Source organism: Oncorhynchus mykiss, chromosome 10 (assembly GCF_013265735.2).
Source record: "Oncorhynchus mykiss isolate Arlee chromosome 10, USDA_OmykA_1.1, whole genome shotgun sequence".
NCBI classification, from domain to species: Eukaryota; Metazoa; Chordata; class Actinopteri; order Salmoniformes; family Salmonidae; genus Oncorhynchus; species Oncorhynchus mykiss.
The window spans coordinates 38,351,885-38,374,062 of NC_048574.1; the positions used below are offsets into that span (position 1 = coordinate 38,351,885).

At 40.5% G+C, this 22,178-nt stretch overlaps 1 protein-coding gene across 1 annotated transcript in view; it reads right to left on the reverse strand.

Moving 5' to 3' along the window:
• LOC110533841 (relaxin receptor 1-like) overlaps positions 1-22,178 on the reverse strand; it is a 97,995-nt gene that overhangs the window by 15,478 nt on the left and 60,339 nt on the right. Inside the window, exons 2-4 of the mRNA XM_036989348.1 lie at positions 13,671-13,811; positions 11,924-12,029; positions 8,099-8,170 (exon numbers count right to left, since the gene is read on the reverse strand). Coding sequence (XP_036845243.1) covers positions 8,099-8,170; positions 11,924-12,029; positions 13,671-13,811 — 319 coding nt within the window. The remainder of the gene's footprint in view (positions 1-8,098; positions 8,171-11,923; positions 12,030-13,670; positions 13,812-22,178) is intronic.

Here is a 22,178-nt window from a genome sequence, read left to right on the forward strand (position 1 = left end):
AGTATTTGGTTTTAAATATACGTAAGTATCAAAAGTAAATTTAATTGCTCAAATATACTTAAGTATCAAAAGTAACGATTTCCAATTCCTTAAATTAAGAAAACTAAACATTTTCTTGTTTTTTTTGTATTTATTTACTGATAGCCAGGGACACACTCTAACACTCAGAAATAATTGACAAACAAAGTGTGTTTGTTTAGTGAGGCTGCCAGATCAGAGGCAATAGGGATGACCAGTGATGTTCTCTTGATAAGTGCATGAATTGGACCATTTTCCTGTCCTAAGAATTCCAAATTTAATGAGTACTTTTGGGTGTCAGGGAAAATGTATGGAGTAAAAAGTACCTTAATTTTTTTAGGAATGTAGTGAAGGAAAAGTTGTCAAAAATATGTAAAGTAAAGTACAGTAAACAAAAATTACTTAAGTTGTACTTTCAAGTATTTTTTACTTAAGTATTTTACACCCCTGATGTGTGGTTAATTAGGCCTGCACATCAACCAGTACTGCTATTCGAATGTCTTCAGAGTGAAGCATGTGTTATATATAAATATCATCTAAATGAATACCTCCCACAATTGTACCCATAGTACAGAATTATATCTTCAAAGAATGGACAGCTTCAGATCTCAATGGCAGGAGTGTGTATAAGCTTTTGTTCCAGCCTACAAATCATAGCCCATCGCCGTGATTCGTTATGTTGATCATGGTCAATAGATTACGTTGATCAAGTGTTAGAGCTCGGCTGAGACAAAACCCTACACACTCCTGCTCTTCAGGACTTCCTGCAATGACTGAAATAAACCAAAGAAGGAGAATACCGTTCCAGGTTGAAACAGCTTACCTAGTTGAAAGGTTCAGGCAGACCCCTGGGTTCTGGAAAAGAGAAGGTGCAAATACGTTTTGTAATTTGGTATCAATAACATGACAGTAATTCTATCTCAAAATCAAAAAATACACTTAAAACTCACCATAGCAGGTAGGACTAAATAAGGTTACGTAACCTTGCCTAATAGGGCTGGGAAATGCCAGGGACCTCACAATACGATATTATCACGATACTTGGGTGCCATTACGATATGTATTGTGATTCTGTAGAGGGCTTGCAGTTGCATCACCTAGCAACCGCACCAGACACCATGTTAGAAGATCAGTCAGTCCTCCAATCGTCCACATGGCTGGCTGCGTTTTGCTATCACCGGAAATTTCGGGACAATTGCCCATATTTCGTTTTTCTAAGGACCCAGAAAACAGAGATACCTATTCAAGTAAGAAAATATATTTTGAAAATGATAGCTACAGGAACTGTGTGCAGGCTAATGCAAATGAGCTGCTAACGTAATGTCCGCTAGCTAGCGAACTTTACATACTGTATAGCTAGCCAAGTGAATTAAATATCACCATCTAGTTAACTTCATATTAGCTAGTTAGCTACCTATGTTGATGTATTTATTGTTCTAACTCTAAATGCATTTGTAGGAGCTAGCTAGCTAACAGCCATGTAAGAAGGTGAAAAGATTAGCTAGATGTTCCAGCTGTCAGAGAGAGTAGGCTACTCTGGATAGGGCAAGTACCTTTGTGGGAGGACATTATGAAGTTCCAGTCCCTAGCAATAAAAACTGAGGACAGAGAGATACAGTGCATTTGGAAAGTATTCAGACCCCTTCATCTACATTTTGTTACGTTACGGGGGGCACAAGTGATGGGTGCACACAAATTATGTATACCGTATACAAATAATTGGTGCCCACCAGTAGAGGCTGCTGAGGGGAGGACGGATCATAATAATGGCTGGAACCGAACAAATGGAATGGCATCAAGAACATGGAAATCATGTGTTTGGTGTATTTGATACCATTCCAATGATTCTGCTCCAGCAATTACCACAAGCCCGTCATCCCCAATGAAGGTGGCACCAACCTCCTGTGGTGCACACACATGCAACAGCCGGCGAACAGACAATCTGACAACACTCTGAATTTTCAAACAACGCAGAGCACACTCACACTGGTGGCAATGCACCCTAAAAGCCAATTCATGCTTGATCTGGAAATGTGGTCCGGCTAAAAGCCAATTTATGCTTGCTTTGCAAATGTGATTCGGAAGCTCCTTATGGAGTATTTGACGCAATTGCGGTGCCTCTGGAGTCTTGCGAAGGCCAAATCGAGCTACATACCGCATTGCTGTGCAAGTCCCAAATTGTGTAACTATACAGAGCTATATGGAGCCCTCCGCATTGACATAATTGATTGACGGTAGGTGGAGGAGGGAGGGGAGGAGAGGTCCTGTATAAACACAAACTCACTTCCTTGACAACTTCCTTCACAACAGCTCTGCTCTGCTACACGAAGTGCAAGAAGGTTGAATGCTCTGACTTTTGCAGAGGCTGCATCACAGTAAATGCTGTATGGCCGCTGGAGACAACAGATTGACCATGCAGATCCTTTCAGTATAAAAAGTGTGAGGTAATTTCTGAACCTTCCGAAGGCTTGAGAATGCCAAATCGAGCTTAGTACCGCATCGCTGTGCACCTCCCACATTTTGTAACAATGCGGAGGGCTCCGTATAGCTCTGTGTAGCTCCGCTTTGACATGATTGGTTGACGGTATGTAAAGGCAGGAGGTCCTGTATAAACACAAACTCACTTCCTTGACAACTTCCTTCACAACAGCTCTGCTTCACGAAGCGGCAGAAGTATGAATGCTCTGACTTCTGCAGAGGTACACTGCCAGGGCTCTGACCTTCACTCTATAGGCTGTCTCATTGTCGTCGGTGATCCGGCCTACCACCATTCTGTCTTCTTCAAACTTAATGATGGTGTTGGAGTCGTGCGAGGCCAAGCAGTCGTGGATGAACAGGGAATACAGGAGGGGACTGAGCACGCACCCCTGTTGTTGCCTACCCTCATCACCTGGAGGCGTTCCGTCATGAAGTCCAGGATTCAGTTGCAGAGGGAGGTGTTCAGCCCCAGGGTCCTTACCTTAGTGATGAGCTTGGATGGCACTAATTAAATCAAATCAAATAAAGCTTTATTTATACAGCACATTTTAGATATGGAATGCAAAGCAATGTATTTACAGAAAAGAAAAAAAAGAAAAAACAATGAAAATGTAAGAAATATTTACACAAAAAAAAAAATAATGACAAACTGAACGACTAAAAATACCCCTAAGGAGAAGCAAAGCTAAAAATATGTTTTAAAATATTTTTTGATTATGTCCACAGTTTCGGCCCCCCATAGGTTCTCGGGCAGGCTGGGGGCATAATAACGAAAGGCTGCCTTTCCATGCCTCTTGATCCAAGGCTTTGGCATAATTTAAAGGCCAGTGCCAGAGAACCTGAGGGACCTACTGGATACACAACTTAAAAGCATGTCAGACATGTATTGGGGTGCACAATCGTGGATTGATTTAAAAACCAATAGAATCATTTTTAAAATTAATTCTAAAACTCACAGTAAGCCAGTGTAGAGACCTTATAACCGGTGTAATGTGTGTAATGTGTGCTATGTATGTTTTGCAGTTGACAAATGGTTTTCCTGGGTAGACCAGACAGGAGAGCATTATAATAGTCAAGCCTGCTTGTAATGAAAGCATGGACGTGTTTCTCTATATCAGCCTGAGAGAGAAATGACTGCACCTTGGCAATGTTCCTCAGGTGGTAAAAAACTATCTTGGTCATATTCCTAATGTGTGATTTGAAATGTAGTTAACAATCTACAATAAAACGAGCTAAATTCCTTTGGAGACACTGAAATGTAAAGCTGTGTATCGTCTGCGTAGCAGTGAAAATCAACCCCCCTGCCAAGGGGTAACATACAGTGGGGCAAAAAAGTATTTAGTCAGCCACCAATTGTGCAAGTTCTCCCACTTAAAAAGATGGGAGAGGCCTGTACTTTTCATCATAGGTACACTTCAACTATGACAGACAAAATTAGGGAAAAAAATCCAGAAAATCACATTGTAGGATTTTTAATAAATTTATTTGCAAATGATGGTGAAAATTTAGTATTTGGTCAATAACAATAGTTTATCTCAATACTTTGTTATATACCCTTTGTTGGAAATGACAGAGGTCAAACGTTTTCTGTAAGTCTTCACAAGGTTTTCACACACTGTTGCTGGTATTTTGGCCCATTCCTCAATGGAGATCTCCTCTAGAGCAGTGACGTTTTGGGGCTGTTGCTGGGCAACACCGACTTTCAACTCCCTCCAAAGATTTTCTATGAGGCTGAGATCTGGAGACTGGCTAGGCCTCTCCAGGACCTTGAAATGATTCTTACGAAGCCACTCCTTCATTGCCCGGGCAGTGTGTTTGGGATCATTGTCATGCTGAAAGACCCAGCCACGTTTCATCTTCAATGCCCTTGCTGATGGAAGGAGGTTTTCACTCAAAATCTCACGAGACATGGCCCCATTCATTCTTTCCTTTACACGGATCAGTCGTCCTGGTCCCTTTGCAGAAAAACAGCCCCAAAGCATGATGTTTCCACCCCCATGCTTCACAGTAGGTATGGTGTTCTTTGAATGCAACTCAGCATTCTTTATCCTCCAAACACGACGAGTTGAGTTTTTACCAAAAAGTTATATTTTGGTTTCATCTGACCATATGACATTCTTCCAATCTTCTTCTGGATCATCAAAATGCTCTCTAGAAAACTTCAGACGAGCCTGGACATGTACTGGCTTAAGCAGGGGAACACGTCTGGCACTGCAGGATTTGAGTCCCTGGCGGCGTAGTTTGTTACTGATGGTAGGCTTTGTTACTTTGGTCCCAGCTCTCTGCAGGTCATTCACTAGGTCCCCTCGTGTGGTTCTGGGATTTTTGCTCACCGTTCTTGTGATCATTTTGACCCCATGGGGTGAGATCTTGCGTGGAGCCCCAGATCGAGGGAGATTATCAGTGGTCTTGTATGTCTTACATTTCCTACAAATTGCTCTCACAGTTGATTTAATCAAACCAAGCTGCTTACCTATTGCAGATTCAGTCTTCCCAGTCTGGTGCAGGTCTACAATTTTATTTCTGGTGTCCTTTGACAGCACTTTGGTCTTGGCCATAGTGAAGTTTGGAGTGTGACTGTTTGAAGTTGTGGACAGATGTATTTTATACTGATAACAAGTTCAAACAAGTGCCATTAATACAGGAAACGAGTGGAGGACAGAGGAGCCTCTTAAAGAAGAAGTTACAGGTCTGTGAGAGCCAGAAATCCTGCTTGTTTGTAGGTGACCAAATATTTATTTTCCACCATAATTTGCAAATGAATTCATTAAAATCCTACAATGTGATTTTCTGGATTTTTTTTCTCTCATTTTGTCTTTCATAGTTGAAGTGTACCTATGATGAAAATTACAGGCCTCTCTCATCTTTTTAAGTGGGAGAACTTGCACAATTGGTGGCTGACTAAATACTTTTTTGCCCCACTGTATATAAACTGAACCATGCAGGAGTTCACCAAGGTGTTAAGTTCACCAAGGTGACCAAAAACTGTTGACCGGTTAAATTGGTTCAAAACCAATGTAGAACTGGAGATGGTGTTGAAAGCTGAGCTGTAGTCAGTTAACAGCATTCTCACATACTGTAGGTGTTCCTTTTAACCAGGTGGGAAAGGGCAGTGTGGAGTGCAATAGAGATTGTGTCATCTGTGGATCTGTTGGGGCTATATGTGAATTGCAGTTGGTCCAATGTTTCTGGTATGATAGTGTTGATGTGAGCCATGACCAGCCTTTCAAAGAATTGCATGGCTACAGATGTTAGTGCTACAGGGCGGTAGTCATTTAGACAGGTTACCTTGGCTTTCTTAGGCACAGGGACTATAGTGGTTTGCTTGAAACATGTAGGTATTGCAGACTGGGTCAGTGAAGACACTTAGCGCATGCTCTGAGTACCTGTCCTGGTACGCATCTAATGAGGGTCAGAGCCAGTGTAGTAGGTTTTCGATCTTAGTCCTGTATTGACGCTTTGCCTGTTTGATAGTTCATCAGGGGGCATAGTGGGATTTCTTATAAGCGTCCAGATTAGAGTTCCTGCTCCTTGGAAGCAACAGATCTAGCTGTTAGTTCAGTGCGGATGTTGGCTGTAATCCATAGCTTCTGGTTTGGATATGTGTCACACCTGCTCCCGCTCTCCCTCTCTGGCACTCGAGGGCACCAGACTGCCTATCATTACGCACACCTGTCCCCTTCGTCACAAGAACCTGCGCCTCATCTATCATTATTTGATTGCCTCCCCTTTATCTGTCTATTTCCTCTGTTTGTTCCCTGTGTCTGCATTGATGTTGTTACTTTGTCCCCTGTCCAGGTGCTGTTCCTCTCCTGTTTTATGTCCGTTATTCATTAAATGTTCTCCCTGTACCTGTTTCCTGTCTCCAGCGTCGCTCCTTACAGAATGCAGATACCAAAATTGGAAGAATCAGGGAGGCCTGTTTTTTTGTTGGTGACGTCGTGTCCGGGTGTCATCGCCGATGGAACCGGGGGTGCCTCAGCTTGTCGGGCTTCCATGCCCTAGCTGGCTCTTGAGGTTTCTCTTGCCCCGGTGGGCTCGGCAGGCACCCACCCCACGTCATACTTCGGCGGGCCATCGGGCTCCCACACCTCAGCCGGTTCGTCAGACTCCAACGTCTCAGCGGGATAATCAGGCTTTTACGCCTCAAACGGATCATCAGGCTTTTACGCCTCAACCGGATCATCAGGCTTTTACGCCTCAACCGGATCATCAGACTTTCACGCCACAACTGGATCATCAGGCTCCCATGCCTCAGCCGGTTCGCCAGACTCCCACGCCTCTGCCGGGTTCGTCGGGCTTCTACGCCGCCAGCCGGCTTGTCCATCGCCCACACCTCAGCCGGTTCGTCAGACTCCTACGTCTCAGCGGGATCATCAGGCTTTCACGCCTCAACCGGATCATCAGGCTTTCACGCCTCAACCGGATCATCAGGCTTTCACGCCTCAACCGGATCATCAGGCTCCCATGCCTCAGCCGGTTCGCCAGGCTCCCATGCCTCTGCCGGTTCGTCGGGCTTCTACGCCCCCCAGCCGGCTTGTCCATCGCCCACACCTCAGCCGGTTCGTCAGACTCCTACGTCTCAGCGGGATCATCAGGCTTTCACGCCTCAACCGGATCATCAGGCTTTCACGCCTCAACCGGATCATCAGGTTTCTTACAACTTTGACAGTGCTCTGTCATTGAGATCAGGACAACAACATTAACCCTATATCAGTCCATAGATTCCAGCAAAAATGTACTTTTATTTATCTGACTTTGCTATTAGGATTGCTATTTTACCAGTAAAATGCAGCTAGCTAGATAGCTAGATACAGTATGTTCCCCGTAGCTATAATGATTAGCTAGATAGATAGATACCTAATGAAAATATCTAGCTATCTATTTAGCTATCTGTTTCTGTGATATGTCATGATTCTTAGAAATAGTAGCTAAGCCTGCTGGCTGTTGATTGTGGTAAGTAATGTTGACTAAGCCTGAAGCCTAACCCTTATGATGATAACTAGCTAGCCTCTCAGCCAAGCTTTTTGACTTGAAGGTAACTGTCAATGATGTTATGTACTATTAATGCACGCATAGGTCATGGACTCAGTAAATTCAGGAATTACTTAACTTTCCTGCCAGTGATGCAACAATGCCAAAATGGTGATTTAGAGTTACAGTTAGCTGGTGTTCTAAAGCCGAGTGTTTCCATTCCCCTTTAACCACGCCCCTCTGCAAACAGGCCTTCTGCAATGATTATTACAAGGCGGTTCTTATTTAAGAGAAGAAGACGTTACCATTTGTGTATTAAAATGAATGGCTAAATGTGATGTTGCATACATCCCCAATAATCTGGCTTCCTGAATTCAAGTTTTTTGATGAACTAAACTTTATCAAAGTACAAGCAACATTCAGTTTTCATGCTTTGGTCATCCTACTTTACTTTGATCTGGTTTCTTCCAAATATCATCCAATTTGAAGAAAAATATGGTTTTGACTATTCAGGTCCTTTAAACAGATTGAACACAAACTTAACAAATAAATAAATACTTGTCAATTTACAATTTAGAGTTAAGTGCAGAGAAAGAAGGAAAGGTCAAAAAGAGGGGGTCATACTTACAGTCTCTCAAGGTGTTTGTAGCGGATGAACTGGTCTGGTTGGAGAGCAGTTATCTGGTTGCTGTTCAGCTCACTGAAGGTAAAGATAGCTGCTAGTTTGACTGTGCATAAGCCACGTTTCCATCCACAATTTTTAAGCGAGTAAAGTCATACTGTATTAAAAAACGAATCATGACAGCTGTGATGGAAACAGGAAGATTCCAGCATAGGGCAACCTGTCATTAGCATCTGGCTCTGAGGAGCATTCAGAGATGAGGCCTACCCCAAACTATTCAATCAAAATCTATATTGCATGTTGTCATTTGGTTACAGTGCATTCGGAATCTATTCAGACCCCTTGACTTTTTCCACATTTTGTTACTTTACAGCCTATTCTAAAATGTATTAAATAAAAAATCCTCATCAATCTACACACAATACCCCATAATGACAAAGCAAAAACTGTTTTTTAGACATTTTTGCAAATGTTACAAATAGAAAACAGAAATAACTTATTTATATAAGTATTCAGAGCCTTTGCTATGAGACTCGAAATTGAGCTCAGATGTTTCCTGTTTCCATTGATCATCCTTGAGATGTTTTTAAAACTTGATTGGAGTCCCACCTGTGGTAAATTCAATTGATTGGACATGATTTGGAAAGGCACACACCTGTCTATATAAGGTCCCACAGTTTACAGTGCATGTCAGAGCAAAAACCAAGCCATTGGTTCAACTGAATTGTCCGCAGAGATCTGAGACAGGATTGTGTCAAGGCACAGATCTGGGGAAGTGTACCAAAAAATATCTGCAGCATTGATGGTCACCAAGAACACAGTGGCCTCAATCATTCTTAAATTAAAGACGTTTGGAACCACCAAGACACTTTCAAGAGCTGGCCGCCCGGCCAAACTGAGCAGTCGGGGGAGAAGGGCCTTGGTCAGGGAGGTGACCAAGAACCCAATGGATCACTCTGACAGAGCACCAGAGTTTCTCTGTACAGTAGAGATGGGATAACATTCCAGAAGGACAACCATCTCTGCAGCACTCCACAAATCAGGCCTTTATGTTAGAGTGGCCAGGCTAAAGCCACTCATCAGGAAAAGGCACATGACAGCCCGCTTGGAGTTTGCCCAAAGGCACCTTTAGACTCTCAGACCACGAGAAACAAGATTCTCTGGTCTGATGAAACCAAGATTCAACTCTTTGGCCTGAATGCCAAGCGTCATGTCCGGAGGAAACCTGGCACCATCCCTACAGTGAAGCATGGTTGTGGCAGCATCATGCTGTGGGAATGTTTTTCAGCGGCAGGGACAGGGAGACTTAGTCAGCATCGAGGGAAAGATCAACGGAAAAAAGTACAGAGAGATCCTTGATGAAAACCTGCTCCAGAGCATTCAGGACCTCAGACTGGGGGCGAAGATTCACCTTCCAACAGGACAACGACCCTAGGCACTGTCATGACTGGCCAGTTCGGGTCAGGTTACTGTGGACCACACTCCTACAAGAGACATTTGTCACACATTTGCCAGAGGGGGAGAGATCGAGAGGTAAGGAGGTGGGGGGTTTTATGACACCTCCTGCCCATTGTAAATCTTAAGGCAGCAGACTAAATCCCTTTGTCTTCTCAGTATGGAGGAATGAAATGTATGATGGGCCTATGGAGAACCTACCTCAGAACAGTAACATGCAATAAATTGACTTTGGGACAATATGTTTTGTCAGACAAAATGGTAGTAATGACGATAGATGGAATATGAAAACAAATGTTGTTTTTGTTATGTTATTAAAAGTTAAATGACGACGTTATAACGAAAACATTGTAGCGTGAAGCGTTTTCACAAAATGTACCTGATGTTAGCATAATGTATATTTTGTAGAAAATGTCCAGATCAAAGAGAATGTTTTTGTAAAGATGAAATGTGAAGTTAGTTGTCTAAATTGGATCTGAGTAAAATCCAGACTTTGCCTCAAAACTAGTTATGCCCAGAGAACTTGCCCTCAAGGTGGAAACGGAGGAGCTCGGTCCATGAAGAGATACCCCATCGGAGACCTTCGACACGTAATTACATTATTATCTTCTGACCCATAAGAGCGGCAGTTTGGGGCAAGGTTAGGGTTAAACTAAGCATAGTTTACAAATGTACCCAAGTGTGCTTTCCTCTCGTGCACTCTCTCTTTCTCTCTCTTTTGAAATCCTCATTTTGTGTAACGTGTAATATTGTGTTGGCCCGCTAGGGACCTGTTTCATTGTGCTAAATTCTAATCAATAGCCCAAACTGTGTGTATGTGTATCTTATATTATCATTTTAACTTGTTAGTAAATAAATAATCAACTCAATTGGTGTGGTACTGACTTATTTAGTGGGACTCGGGTTTGTGCAGATTCCCAGATTATGCGATGTTCAGAATGAGACTGTAGAGGAAATTAATGAATTAGCGACTGTTGTAAAATCGATATTCTGATATTCTTAGAGTTCATTTGGGAAATAGAAACTCAATAAAGCCAAACTTTCCAATGTCACAGGTTACTGAGTTAATATTTACCAGATTTATTTAATCACGGAATTATAAACAGTTAATCATTCGATGAACAGCAGTCATCACATTAATCCATCCATTTTGTCACGACAGCACACAGCCAAGACAATGCAGGACTGGCTTTGGGACAAGTCTCTGAATGTCCTTGAGTGGCCTGCCAGAGACTGGACTTGAACCCGATCGAACATCTCTGGATAAACCTAGAAATAGCTGTGCAGAAACACTCCCCATCCAACCTGACAGAGCTTGAGAGGATCTGCAGAGACGAATGGGAGAAACTCCCCAAATACAGTTGTGCCAAGCATGTAGCGTCATACCTAAGAAGACTCGAGGCTGTAATCGCTGCCAAAGGTGCTTCAACATAGTCCTGAGTTAAGAGTCTGCATACTTATTATGTAAATGTCATATTTCAGTTTTGTATTTACAATACATTTGCAAACATTTCTAAAATCCCGTTTTTGCTTTTTCATTATGGGGTATTGTGTAGATTGATCAGGGGAAAAACACGAATCAATAAATTTTAGAATTAGGCTATAACGTATCAAAATGTGGAAAAAGTCAAGGGGTCTGAATACTTTCCGAATGCACTGTTAGCCTGTAATTGATTGAACTTCACAATGTGGTGAAATTGCACGTGATGAGCTTTGTGCTCTTTTCCAATAAATATTGACGGTCTTATTCTGGTGACATGATGATCCATGGTTGACTACCCTTTGACAAATAAAAATATTCTCACTCTTATCCATTATAATCTCATCATGTAGACTAGCCTACCCACAAAGTGTACCCGCACTGTATCTGCGAGCTGTTGGCTAGAGCACACGTGCCAAGACTAGATTAGGCACATTTGCTATTTACCGCAACAGCTTTTGTGACAGAACTATTGGGAGAGTTGAAAATGCGATGGAAACACATTGAACTATTCGTTACATGAATACTTAAGCGAAAAAGTACATTTTATGTGCACCATGTCATTACAAACAGATTTGTATCTGCAACAAGTCAGTTTGGTGGAATCACACCACTGGTGGGAAAATGCACATATTTTCTTTATGCAGATTTTTGAATATTCTCATGAAAATCTGTTGCCAATTGGATGGAAACCTAGCTATAGATGTACACATTTTGTCCTGACATTTAGATTATTCTACAATGTAGAAAAGTAAAGAAAAACCCTTGAATGAGTAGGTGTGTCCAAACTTTTGACTGATGCTGTATATGTGTATATAATATACTATAGCTGTCCCAATACCAATCGCTGTGCTCTAGTGTTAGACTTCCCAAGGGCAGGAATCCAATATACTCACAGAGCTGTTATATTGGAAGACACAGTTGGGATGCTGAGTAGACCCTTTTTGTTACAGTTTATTCTCCTGCCCTCACAGAAACATACCTCTGGAAACACGTCCAGTACTGCAGGACAGAAGCACAGAAGACATGCACAGACCCGGAGTTGTATCACGTACCATTTCCTGAAATTACTGTTTGATATAGTTCCTAAACGTTTCTTAGAATTGCTTAAATTATTTATGTTATTTACAGTAACAGAAGGATGTGAATGGATGACCTCAAAGCATGATTTCATATTTAAAATGGGTTGAATTTTTTTTTGCTTTAGTTCAGGTTTAGTTAATGCATTATTAATTCAAAGCAGTGCAATATTAGTTCGGCTATGTAAATAGTTGCATTTGCATCAGAATATTTTACTCATCAACTCACTGCATTCCTTGGAATCTTCAACATTTTTCTTCATAAAGGCATCAAAAAGATGTGGCCACCCGCTGTTATCCACTGTACAGGGAAACATTATAGTGAATGTTTTTATTTTTGTGCATACATTATGTGTGTATTTTTGTGTGCAACTTAAATGTGTGAAGTTATAGACACACTGCCAAAAGAAACACTAGCATATAACGTTGGGCCACCATGAGCCGCCAGAACAGCTTCAGTGCGCCTTGGCATAGATTCTACAAGTGTCTGGAACTCTATTGCAGAGATGCGACACCATTCTTCGACGAGAAATTGAAAAAAGTCTATACTTTACCCCAGGATACCCATTATGGGTGGTAACTATAGAAACAAGGTAGCTTTATTCACTTCAGGGGAATTTAGCAAAACAAGATTGCTATTTTCATGTCAGCAGAATATAGTGAAAAGTGTCAGCCTATTTGCAACACACCTCCTTGTTATTGCGTTTCCATTTCAGTTTTTGTGTGTTGCACTTGCATTCAGTAGTGTCTATGAATCACATGATTATGAAGGCCTAAATATATGAAAGCGTGTATTCTTATTTTTTATTTATGTAGCTCTGGCCTTGTCATGTACTTGTCTATTAATGATATGTATTATATCATGTTTTATGTGGACCTCAAGAAGAGTATCTGCTGCATTAGCAGTAGCTAATTGGGGATCCTAATAAAATGCTAAATACCATAATTGAGTGTTTTGTTGATTAATTAATTACTTAATTAACTCAGGAGCCACACCTGTGTGGAAGCACCTGCTTTCAATATACTTTGGATCCTTATTTACCTAAGTATTTCCTTTATTTGGTCAGTTACCTATATGTTTGTTCATATTTGGTGTGACTAGATCCCTCAAACTCAACTCTGGACCTCGGAGTCAGTTCTCCTGCTTTTTTCATTGTTCCCCTCTAATCAAGGACTAATTTAGACCTGGGATACCAGGTGGGTGCAATTAATTATCAGGTAGAACAGAAAACCTGCAGGTCCAGACCTCATAGTGTAAGAGTTGAATACCCCTGGACTAGATGCCTGATGACTATCTCAGAGCAGATGCATTCAACTAGGGAGGCAGGTACCCTAGAGCCAGTAACTAAGGTTGCTGGTTCGAATACCCGAGCCGACAAGGTGAGACATTTGTTGATGTGCTCTTGAGCAAGGACCTTAACCCTAATTTGCTCCAGGGACGCTGTACTACTATGGCTGACCCTGTAAAACAACACATTTCACTGCACCTATCTGGTGTGACAAAAACATACTGCACAATAACTATCTGTTTACACTCCTGTAGCTGCTGTTGTTCAAGACTCACCGCAGTTTTCCTCATCAGCTCCGTTAGTACAGTCCTGGACCCCATTGCAGTGGTAAAGCTGGGGCAGGCACACAGACAGGTTTCCACAGGGGAACTGGCCCAGTGGACAGACAGGGTAGAGGTTGCTGTCTGTGGAGTATTCTAAAGGAGACACTAAAACATCTCTGATTCAATCCAAAAATACGTTAAAAGCCTTTTCGAGCGGCAAGGACGTAATTCTAGTATCAATGGATAGAAGTAATCAAAAACAAGATAATGAGGTCAAATAGAAAATAGAGAAATGAAGACATATGAAATGAAAAATGTATGATACATTGAAACATTGTATGAGCACAATGGCTTTGTAAATGGCCTGCTTGGAGGTAAACAAGTACAGCTAAGTGCACTTATTTGTCACTGTCATATTTCATGTAGAGACCATAGGTTTATTCTAAATTATGCAAGATATTTATTAGCTGAGTACCTATGGTTAAATAGAGTAATTAAATAAAAACAAATTAATAGACTTTTTGAAATATAACAAATACACAGTCCTATGTTAAAGACTTTGAATTTATAGATTATACATGACTTCTATGATGATAGTTTTGCCTCCTTTCCAAGATGTCTGAGTTCGTGATGCTGTCAGGTCACATGACTGATGGAAGCTGTGCTTAGAACTCTGACTGATCTGCCACCACTCGTGTGACCTCACATCCTCAAGACGTTACGCAGGTTCCCCTGTGTTCCCCCACATTCCCTATGGTGGCAGTGGAACAGCTCTGGGGTTGGATGAAGTTTTTTTCTTAATTATTACAATATTTTTCCACATTTCATCTGTATCTAAAAAACAAGACATGATTAAAGTCCACTTTACAGTTCATTGGTTTGTATTTGTACATTTGAACTGAGTTACCCAAGGGAATGAAGCCATTAGACAGTTTCACACTTTCACTACTGTACGTTTAATTTTACACAATGTACATCCTACATGTGATGCTCTGCATAATCCCAAGCAAAACACCACTCCATGGGGTAACTCTTTCAACTGTTTAATTTCCCTCATGCTCAAAGGGTTAGTTCAAATGCTGACTTGAATATTGAAATATACACTTAGCATTACAATGTGCTGATAATAAATCAATCATTTTAATTCTGTATCTTTGAAATTTAAGACCACCGGTCTCAGCTCATTTGAATAGTCTTGTAGACTGTAATTGTATGTGGATCATTTGTGATCTGTCTCAGTGTTCAAAGATTGTGGTTCGTTCTATCATACATTGCTTCTGTTCAGTGCAGTTACTAAATGTGGGTCTTACATAAGTGCTTGTCATCAAACAACAGCAAGTCTCCATGTTTAACACTATTTCACTATCTACAAACAAACACAGCAAAATGTGCAACAAGGTTAATTTAAACCAAACAGATATAGCAAATAAATTGCTACAAAAGCAAACATTGCAACAAGTGGCTGCTTGCTTGTAATCACACTGTGAAAATCTCCACCCACCTGCTGCTTGGGTGAACCACCACCAATGAATGATATTTGAATCTGTATCTAAATGAGTGTACGTCTACTCTAGAGAGACCCTATTGTGTTCAGGAATGCTATGTGGCATTTTGTCATACTTAAATAAATAATAATAATTATATACAGGACCAGTCAAAAGTTTGGACACACCTACTCATTGAAGGGTTTTTAGTGATTTGTACTATTTTCTACATTGTAGAATAATAGTGAAGACATCAAAACGATCAAATAACACATATGGAATCATGTAATAACCAAAAACGTGTTAATTAAACAAATCAAAATTGATTTTAGATTCTTGAAAGTAGCCACCCTTGGCCTTGATGACAGCTTTCCACACTAGGCATTCTCTCATCTAGCTTCAAGAGGAATGCTTTTCCAACAGTCTTGAAGGAGTTCCCACATATGCTGAGCACTTGTTGGCTGCTTTTCCTTCACTCTGCGTTCCAACTTGTCCCAAACCATCTCAATTGGGTTGATGTTGGGTGATTGTGGAGGCCAGGTCATCTGATGCACCACCATCAAATCAAATTCAAATCAAATTTATTGATATAGCCCTTCGTACATCAGCTAATATCTCAACGTGCTGTACAGAAACCTAGCCTAAAACCCCAAACAGCAAGCAAGCAGGTGTAGATGCACCATCACTCTCCGTTCTTGGTCAAATAAAAAAACAAATGTTAGTCCCACTAAGCGCAAACCAGATGGGATGGCGTATTGCTGCAGAATCCTGTGGTAGCCATGCTGGTTAAGTGTGCCTTGAATACTAAATAAATCACTGACAGTCAACAGCAAAGCACCCCCACACCTTCCACCTCGGAGATTCACCTACTCTGTGTCTCACAAAGACACGGCGTTTGGAACCAAAAATCTCAAATATGTCCCAAAAGACATATTTCCACCAGTCTAATGGCCATTGCTCATGTTTCTTGGCCCAAGCAAGTCTCTTCTTATTATTGGTGTCCAGTAATGGTTTCTTTGCAGCAAATTGAGCATCAATTTGAGCATCAAGTCACACAGTCTCTTCTGAACAGTTGATGTTGAGATGTGTCTGTGACTTGAACTCTGTGAGGTGCAATCTGCGGTGCAGTTAATTGCCGGTTTCTGAGGCTGGTACCTCTAATGAACTTATCTTCTGCAGCTACGGTAACTCTGGGCCTTCCTGTCCTGTGCTGGTCCTCATGAGAGCCAGTTTCATCATAGCACTTGATGGTTTTTGCAACTGCACTTGAAGAAACTTTAAAAGTTATTGAAATGTGTTATTTCATAGTTTTGATGTCTTCACTATTATTCTACAATGTAGAAAATAGACAAAATAAAGAGAAACTCTGGAATGAGTAGGTGTGCCCCAACTTTTGACTGGTACTGTGTATAACCTTTATTTCAACAGAGAGTCATGCTGAGACCCAGGTCTCTTTCACAGATAAGCCCTGCATGCACATTTAATATAGATCAATACACATCAATATAAAGTACACATCAATATACACATAAATATTCACATCAATACACAAAAAGCAAAACACATTCATAGAAAACAAACACATTTTTCAGTAATAATGTGCTCAATGAGCTTTTTGAATTTCCCTAGTGACACCAATTCATCCACTCAAAAAGAGTGCAATGCATCAATCTACGACACTTCAGAGAGGGCCAGCCTACTTTCTGATACAGAATACAATGCTGTACTGAACCTATCGTCCGTAATAAAGCGTAGTGCGCTATGATAAACTGTGTCCAATGGCTGCAATACAGTGGCAGCTGCATTTATATATTTGATCAATATCAATATAACCAATACCTTTACTGCTATTTCATGAAAAGCATGGCCCATTCCTATAAAAGAAGCCCATTTTAATTCTTAATTTCTCAACTCAACAAATTTCTTAACAAATGTCTTAATCCTTAAGAGTCCATTGATTTACCCGTGCATCAATCTAAGTAACAGAATAAAACATTCCCCATCAAAATATGTCAGTTTAAGCTAAATATATAAAATGATTTGCATGGGCTGCATCTCAAATCCAGCACATCTGCATATGTCAGACTTCCACATCTACGGTGGAAGGTGGCAGAGTTACAGCCAATGACATATATAAACCCTGGATTGCTGAAACTATGTCTTGGCCATTGAGAGGCTTTGAAGCCACCGGTCTGTTATTCTGGAACTCTTAATTTCTTAACTAATTCATCAACTAACTCACTTATTGGACTAATGCAAAACAAATATAATGTAATGTTATGGGTCAATGCCCCCATTCTACTCAGGAGGGATATTCATATATTATTTAGTAGACATTAACAGGCCATTCAAACCTGTGTATGTCATCACAAATAAGCTGTACTTTCAGTGCCATCCAATAGCACTTTGATTCCCTTTCCTCATTTTCACTAATGAGAATGAAGTGCACATGATTCATAGAAGCAGGATAATCATTGATTTTGTCAATGTCTGAATCCCAGTCTATACAGTTATTATCCTATTGTTGATACCAAAATTAAATGACTTACCTATGACAGCTGTCAGAGAAAGATAACCGAAGATGCATAAAGGGTGCATTATAGGAGCAGTAACAAGATGCATCTCTCTTTCTGTAATCCTGATCCAAATGATCGCAAGTGAGGATGAGTCTCCACTGTACTGACTCCACCAGCTTTTGGTGTCAGGTCTCTCAAACACATAGCCTCTTGCATTTAAGTGTGTGCTGCATACACACACTCTCTATCTCTCATTTTACTCTCTCTCTCTCTCTCTCTCTCTCTCTCACTTACTCGTTCTCTGTCTGTCTGTCACATACATACACCCACACACATATACACATGGCTGAACATTCACTTATACAATTACTCTGCCAATGTGCAAAGAAAAAGAGAACAATACAAGAATAGCCATTATTGGTTATTGATCATCTCTTGACTACATCCTGCCTTGCATCTGTCTGATCTGTACATTGCATCTGTCTGATCAATCACTGTTTATACCTTGGATTGGTGCTGAGATTTCAGGTGCAGCTCGTAAAGAAAATTGTTTAATTCATTGTCTGGATGAAATCCAATATCTGATTCAAAAACTAAGTGAGGAGATCACGGTGTGTCATCATAGAAAAGACAGGAGTGCAATGAAATCTTACAATTCTCTCTCAACTGAGAAACAATTGATAATATCAATAATATATATATATATTTTTAAACTAAACTAAATCTATATTTTTGATGGAATCATGTTATTCACCAGATGCAAGAATGAGAAACCATGCCTCTTGCATCAGGTGAAATTCCATTTCAGATTCAACACAAATAGACTTTTCAGTATTTCAAACGGAACCTACAGTGTTTTGTATTTCTGTATTTTTGAGCTACTTTATTACAAAATCTGACATTACATTTGGGTTTACAATGATTTTTTACTGTAGTTATTAACACCACCACCTATCAGGAGTGCTGGGCAGGGCACATTTTTACATGCCTTCAGATATGACATTGGTTATGTCTACGTAATCGTTCATCGACAAGCTAACTAGCAGCAGGCTAAAGAAGTAAACCAAAACATTCCCTTGTATTTAGAGTAAATATTTGAGTTTTCATTTACCCCATTTGAATTATCTAGCTTACTTTAAGAAAAATTCCGAAGATCGTCTCACAAAGTGTTGTTTGTTCAGACATCGGAGATCGAGAGGAATATGATGATGGAGAAAAGCCTCTTCATTATTATTGTTTGTGTGGGCAAACGGTATTGGTTCTCGGTGAGTAGCTAGCTAACTATTTAGCAGCTATCCAACTAGCTAGCAAAGTTGGCTAGCTAGCTCACGCTCATATTCAAGCATTCATAAACAACGTTTAATCAATGTGTGTAGTAGCATTATGTGTAGAAATGTCTGTATTTTGTCTGTAATCAAGAATAAATTGGCAGAGAGCTAGCTAGCTTTAAACACACTAACGTCCTGGGCCCGGTTTCCCAATAGCAATGTAATTTAGGATTATGAGTGGTTTAACAATGCATTTTTCTTACAAAGGCTGAAGATATAAGATACATTTCCCAAAACACCATGCATAGAAAATGGTTGCACTTCTTTGAGGTGTTGTGTCTTTACTATCATTAACTGAAGACTGATAGTTTTTATCAAAGATTCTCTGTAATTAGTTATTTCGCGACTAGACTGATCAATCATGTAACCGTAATTACTAGGAAGTCGGGGCACCAAGGAAAAATATTCACATTACAAAGTTATAATTTCCTAAAACAACTTTTCAGATATTTATTCTGGTCAATTAGTCTTTGAATTAATGAATTATTTACTTTACCTCACGTTAGTCTCATTCCAAACGTTGTAAATTGTTGGTTATCTGCACGAACCCAGTCTTCACTATGAGTCATCCATACATCAATTGTCTTAAATAATGTATTTATTACTAACTAAGTAATTCACAGATATGCATAAACAAACAAACAAACAAGGTAAATGTGGTTACATGAAATGATAGGAGAATGTGCCCTAGTGGGCTAAACCGGCATGGCGGCTTGTTAGACAAAAGGGGAAGTGGGGGTCGACTAAGAAGTCACTACAGAGTGATAATTATAACAATTGAAATGCTAATCCTTTGCACATGAACACTCACTCATTCGGGAACAATTGCAATCAATATATATATTTACGCTCAGTGTGTCGTCTTGATCGCAGGTGAAAAGTTCATTTATTTTGTAGAATTGTCCGTCTCTCTCCCTCTCTCTCTGTTGTGGTTAGAGGGGATTGTTCAGAGTGACATTCGTTATGGAATGGATGTTTCGGCGGTTGTCGTTCTTCACGTTCAATGATACCGAATTCCTAGCTGCAGACTAGTAATTAATATCAAGGACTTGTTCTTATTCGGTCAGTATCGATGGTCTAAGAGTTTAACCACGTGGTATGGTTAAAATATTCAGCAATAGTCTACAACCTTTGTCCTCCTAATGGAGAACAACATGGTCTGCAACCTTTAGCCATCTCGTAATTGAGGTAAGCTCGGTCTGCTGATCGAAAACCCGAGTGGGGTTTTTATTTGGAAGGGCCGAAGAGGGCTGTCCCAGGATGTCTGACCCTAACTGGGCTCAGAGGCGGTCCTCTGATTTAGTTCAAATCAAAAGGGAATTGTATTTTACTTCATTAAAGAGTCCAAAATCATATTACACAATTATACAAACAGTATCATACTCACTCATTCATCTTATACAACAATTAGATGTAAACCTCATATCTGAGGCTATTAAATAAACAGCGTTATGGTAATGTTCTTTTATACTTTCTCCGGAACATGAAATTTGTTCGTACCTCAAGTTCTGTGAGGTGGAAGGATTTCCTTTGTCCTCTATGAAAATGTACTCTCTCTCTACTATATGGCCATATGGCAGGGTCTTCTCAGGAATTTACGACCTCTGACCACAGCAGCCTATTTGAAGGAGGCAAAGGGGGAGGCAGGGAGAGGGGGATGGGGTTGCTGTACCCAAAGAGGCCAACATGACATACCCCCCCTGGTGGTTTGGATCTTGTTTGTCCTGCAAGTTACAAATCAACATAAAATCATGAACACGTGATGTCCTGTTTGTAGATCATCGTTGCAGTCCCTTCTGGTGGTTGAACTTGGTAGGCTTCTCTGAAAGCGGAGCAGTCCACCACAAGGATGGCAGTTGATGTCCGGTTGGTGATCGCCGTTGCAGTCCTTTCTAGTGATGCACCTTGGTAGGTTCCCTGAAAGCTGCAAAGTACCCCAGGGAGGGCCAGGGGATGTCCTAGTTGGTGATCGCTGTTGCGCCCCCCCCCCCCCCCCCCCCCCCTCTGGTGGTTTACCTTGGTAGGCTCCCTGACAGCGGGGCATGTCGCCACAAGGATGTGCCGTGGGTGTCCGGATTTAGGGTCGCCTTCCGGACCCGGAGTCTGGTCGTCGTCCAGACCGGAAGATCTGAGCAGTAACTTAGGCAGATGTTAACAACGCACACACACTCATGAAATATATATAATTACATTCATTCCCCAATGAGCGGTGTTGTGGCACTAAGTGATGTTTGTATGGGGACTTTGTTTATGACTCTATCACTTCCTAAGTGTCAAAGGAACTGAACCGAAAAGGAATGAAAACATAAACAAAAGATATACAAAATATAGTTCTCACACAAAAATCATCTAATTGGACTATATTCTATATACTGTACGTCCAATATTCTGGCAAAATTACTATCATGGAATTGTCTCTAATGCCATATCTGGGGTTTTCCTACTTGGTGTGTTGCTTAGGCACTATCCTAAGTTGATAACTATATGATAGGTTTACAGATGTAAGGCACTAGTTTTGGGCAGTCTAGAGGGATGGACTTCTGGGAAGAAAACTGGTGAGTGCTGTAGAGTCAAAGGCCTAGAAGTAAATGTTCAACTTTACTAAGGCTGGTATTTTGCTTGGACCCTTAAGTGATCCTAGCATAAATCCTAATTGGATGGCTATACTGACAAATACTGTTGGGTGCAACTGTGATAAATCCGGTTAAAACAGTGTACAGTAAGTGTATATTTTACATTTATTAAATTATTTGGATGTGATATGAAAGTAAAGGGCTTTATGTTTCTAGAACCACATCGCAATTGAGAATCGATTAACGTTTAGATTGAGTATTAGGCTGTCAGAGTCAGTCTACCTCTGAAAATAACAATAAGTATTCTGAATCATGGGAGCATGGAAAACAATCCACACCTTTTTTATGCATGTTTTTATTTTATTTTTTATTATTCAGATTTCGATCTTAAAATTAAAAAAAAAAAAAAAGTTTTAAAGTGTGGATTTTTATCCATTCTCCCCTGATTCAAATTTAAACAAATTTATTGCCATGGCTCAAAAGCTATTGAGGAGATAAATCCATATCCAAAACAAAACTAACTTTACCTCAGTGCCGAACAGAACCATATACCTTCCGTCTCTCTGAAAAGTTAGTTAAATAATGGACATATTTGATTAATCTGGCCCGGGGTACACCG